The sequence below is a fragment of the Pteropus vampyrus genome, unplaced genomic scaffold, assembly GCF_000151845.1.
Source record: "Pteropus vampyrus isolate Shadow unplaced genomic scaffold, Pvam_2.0 Scaffold44, whole genome shotgun sequence".
In the NCBI taxonomy this organism is placed as follows: domain Eukaryota; kingdom Metazoa; phylum Chordata; class Mammalia; order Chiroptera; family Pteropodidae; genus Pteropus; species Pteropus vampyrus.
In genome coordinates, this window is record NW_011888825.1 from 8,544,516 (window position 1) to 8,547,510 (window position 2,995).

The 2,995-nt window shown below is 34.6% G+C and overlaps 1 protein-coding gene across 1 annotated transcript in view; it reads left to right on the plus strand.

The window, feature by feature from the left end:
- ULK2 (unc-51 like autophagy activating kinase 2) overlaps positions 1-2,995 on the plus strand; it is a 101,357-nt gene that overhangs the window by 88,812 nt on the left and 9,550 nt on the right. Inside the window, exons 23-24 of the mRNA XM_023529854.1 lie at positions 460-512; positions 840-1,169. Coding sequence (XP_023385622.1) covers positions 460-512; positions 840-1,169 — 383 coding nt within the window. The remainder of the gene's footprint in view (positions 1-459; positions 513-839; positions 1,170-2,995) is intronic.

A 2,995-nucleotide genomic window follows, 5' to 3' on the forward strand; every position in this document is an offset into this window, starting at 1 on the left:
TTTCTTAGAAATCTAAGTTTTACCTTTTTTGTACTTTGGGTGTCTTTTTACTTAACCCTATATACATTTAGACTAATAAATTAGTTTTATCATTCATACTCTAAAAATAGGTTATTATACTAAAATTTGTATTAATTCCAAAACTTAAAGTATTTAGATTGGACTTGAAATGAGTTATCATTTGACATTATTTTATAATTTGCCCTGTGTTGCTTAAGTTCTTATATGCTAAATAAGTTACTAATCAAGATTCAGTAGATTAATAAACAAAGGATATAAATAGATAACAAGAGAGGAAGTAGAGCTAATCTTATTTTTAAGATTATTAAAAGTATTAAATAATAAGAAAATATCATTTTAAGAAAGTAACATGTGATACCTATTAACTAAGCCAACATTAAAAACAATATAATGCCCAGAGTTGTTGAGGTTTAATAAGATCTCTATGTTTACTCACAGCTGCTTTAGAAAGTAATGGCAATTCTTACAAAGAGCTGTTAAAAATCTTTATGGTATTTGATCTGTGGTAATCTCATTCCTGTTTATAATACTGCTTTGGAGTGTTAATCACAAATAAATCATTCAAAAGAAGGAAAAACTTTGGATTTTATTACAGTGTTATTTATGATATTAAAAAATCAGAAATAGTATAAATGCCTCCAGATTAGCATTAAGGATGTATTTTTAGTGAACCCTTATGCATACTATGGAGAAGCAAGGAGAAATGTATATACTATAAATTTGTTTAAAACAATATTTAAAAACTAGCTGTGATTATGTCTATAAAATATTCATATAGGTGAACATGGAAAAATAAACCTATTCCCATGTTCAAATAGGTGGCAAGTGACTTTTCTTTTAATATTTCCTTTGTTCCTTTTAAAGTAGGAGTGGGCATGAAAGCCCCTTACTCTGTGCACTCACTCTGGGCCCTGCGCCACGTGTCCTGTTTCCTTACAGTGGGCTCCAGCAGCTCTGGAGGCTCCCTGTGCTCCGCAAGTGGTCGAGTGTGTGTGGGCTCCCCGCCTGGGCCATGCTGGGGGTCTTCCCCTCCAGGAGCAGAGGCAGCTCCTAGCCTGAGATACATGCCTTATGGTGCTTCACCCCCTAGTCTAGAGGGATTCATCACCTTTGAAGCCCCTGAACTGCCGGAAGAGACACTAATGGAGGTAGAGAAGATACCATTGTGCTGAATCATTGTAATGTTAATACTATAGGAGAATGTTCTAATAATGATGAAAGAGCAAAATACTATCAAAAGTTCTGAAATTTTTTTCTTTAAATTATCTTTTCTTTTTGAAAAACATAGGTGATACATTTTCAGAATATGTTGATCATGACACTCATCCATGACAGGCTTTGGTTGATAGGAAGTGACACATTTAGCTTTTGTATTGTTACTTTCTTTTTCCACTTATAGTTGACATACAATATTATGTTAATTTCAGGTGTGCAACACAGTAATTAGACATTTATATAACTTATGAAGATCATCCCAATAAATCCAGTATACATCTGACACCATACGTAGTTATTACAATACTACTGATTAGATTCCCTATGCTATATTCTACATCCCCATGACTATTTTGTAACTACCAATACACACCTCTTAATCCCCTCCCCACTTCATCATCCCCTCCATCCCCAGTCTGACAACCATCAAAATGCTTTTTGTATCCATGAGCTTGTTTCTGTTGTTTATTTATCCTCTTCTCTAGATTTCATATATAGCATTCGTCTTTGTCTGATTTCCTCCACTGAGCACAATACCCTCTAGGTTCATCCATGTTGTTGCAGATGGCAGGACTTCATTCTTTTTTATGGCTGAGTAATATTCCATTGTGTATAATACCACCTCTTCTTTATCCATTCGTCTATTGATGGACACCCAAGATGTTTCCATATCATGGTTATTGTAAATAATGCTGCAATGAACATATGAATTCACATGTCCCTTCAAAGTAGTGTTTTGGGTTTCTTCAGATAAATACCCAGAAGTGAGATAACCAGATTCTTTATCTCTTCTTATAGTCTTTGTTTTAAAGTCTGTTTTGTCTGGTATAAGTATCGCTACCTCAGCTTGTTTTTGTTTCCATTTTCAAGAAACATCTTTTTTCATCCCTTTACTTTCAGACTGTGTGTGTCTATCAATCTGAAGTGAGTCTCTTATAGGCAGCATATATAAGAGTCTTGTTTTCTTACCCATTCAGACACCCTGTCTTTTGATTGAAGCATTTAATCCATTTATATTGAAAGTAATTTTTGGTAGATATGTAGTTATTACCATTTTATTATTCATACTTTTTTTCTTTTTCCTTCTTCTTCCTAAAGAAGTCTCTCTAACATCAATAATACTGACCTGGTGGTGGGTGAACTCCTTTAGCTTTTTCTTGACAAGAAAGCTCTTTATCTGTCCTTTGATTCTAAATGATAGCTTTGCTGGGTAGAGTAATCTTGGTTGTAGATCCTCACTTTTTATCACTTTGAATATTTCCTGCCAGTCCCTTCCATTCAGTGAAGTTTCTGTTGAGAAATCAGCTGATGGTTTTATGGGAGCTCCCTTGTAGGTAACTGCTTTTCTCTTGCTAATTTTAAGATTCTCTCTCTGTCTTTAACCTTTGGCATTTTAATGATGATGTGTCTTGGTATGGACCCCTTGCGATTCATCTTGTTTGAGACTGTATTGCTTCCTAGGCTTGTATGTCTTATTTCCTTTACTAGGTTAGGGAAGTTTTCCGTCATTATTTCTTCAAATAGATTTTCAATTCCTTGCTCTCTCTCTTCTCCTTCTGGTACCTGTATGTTACGAATGTTGGTATACTTGATGTTGTCCCAGAGACCCCTTAAACCATCCTCATTTGTTTGAATTCTTTTTTCTTGTTGCTGTTCTAATTGGCTGTTTTCTGCTACTTCATCTTCTAAATCGCTGATTTGATCCTCTGCTTCATGTAACCTGCTGTTAATTTGTCCTCAGGTAGTCTTCATTTCTCTT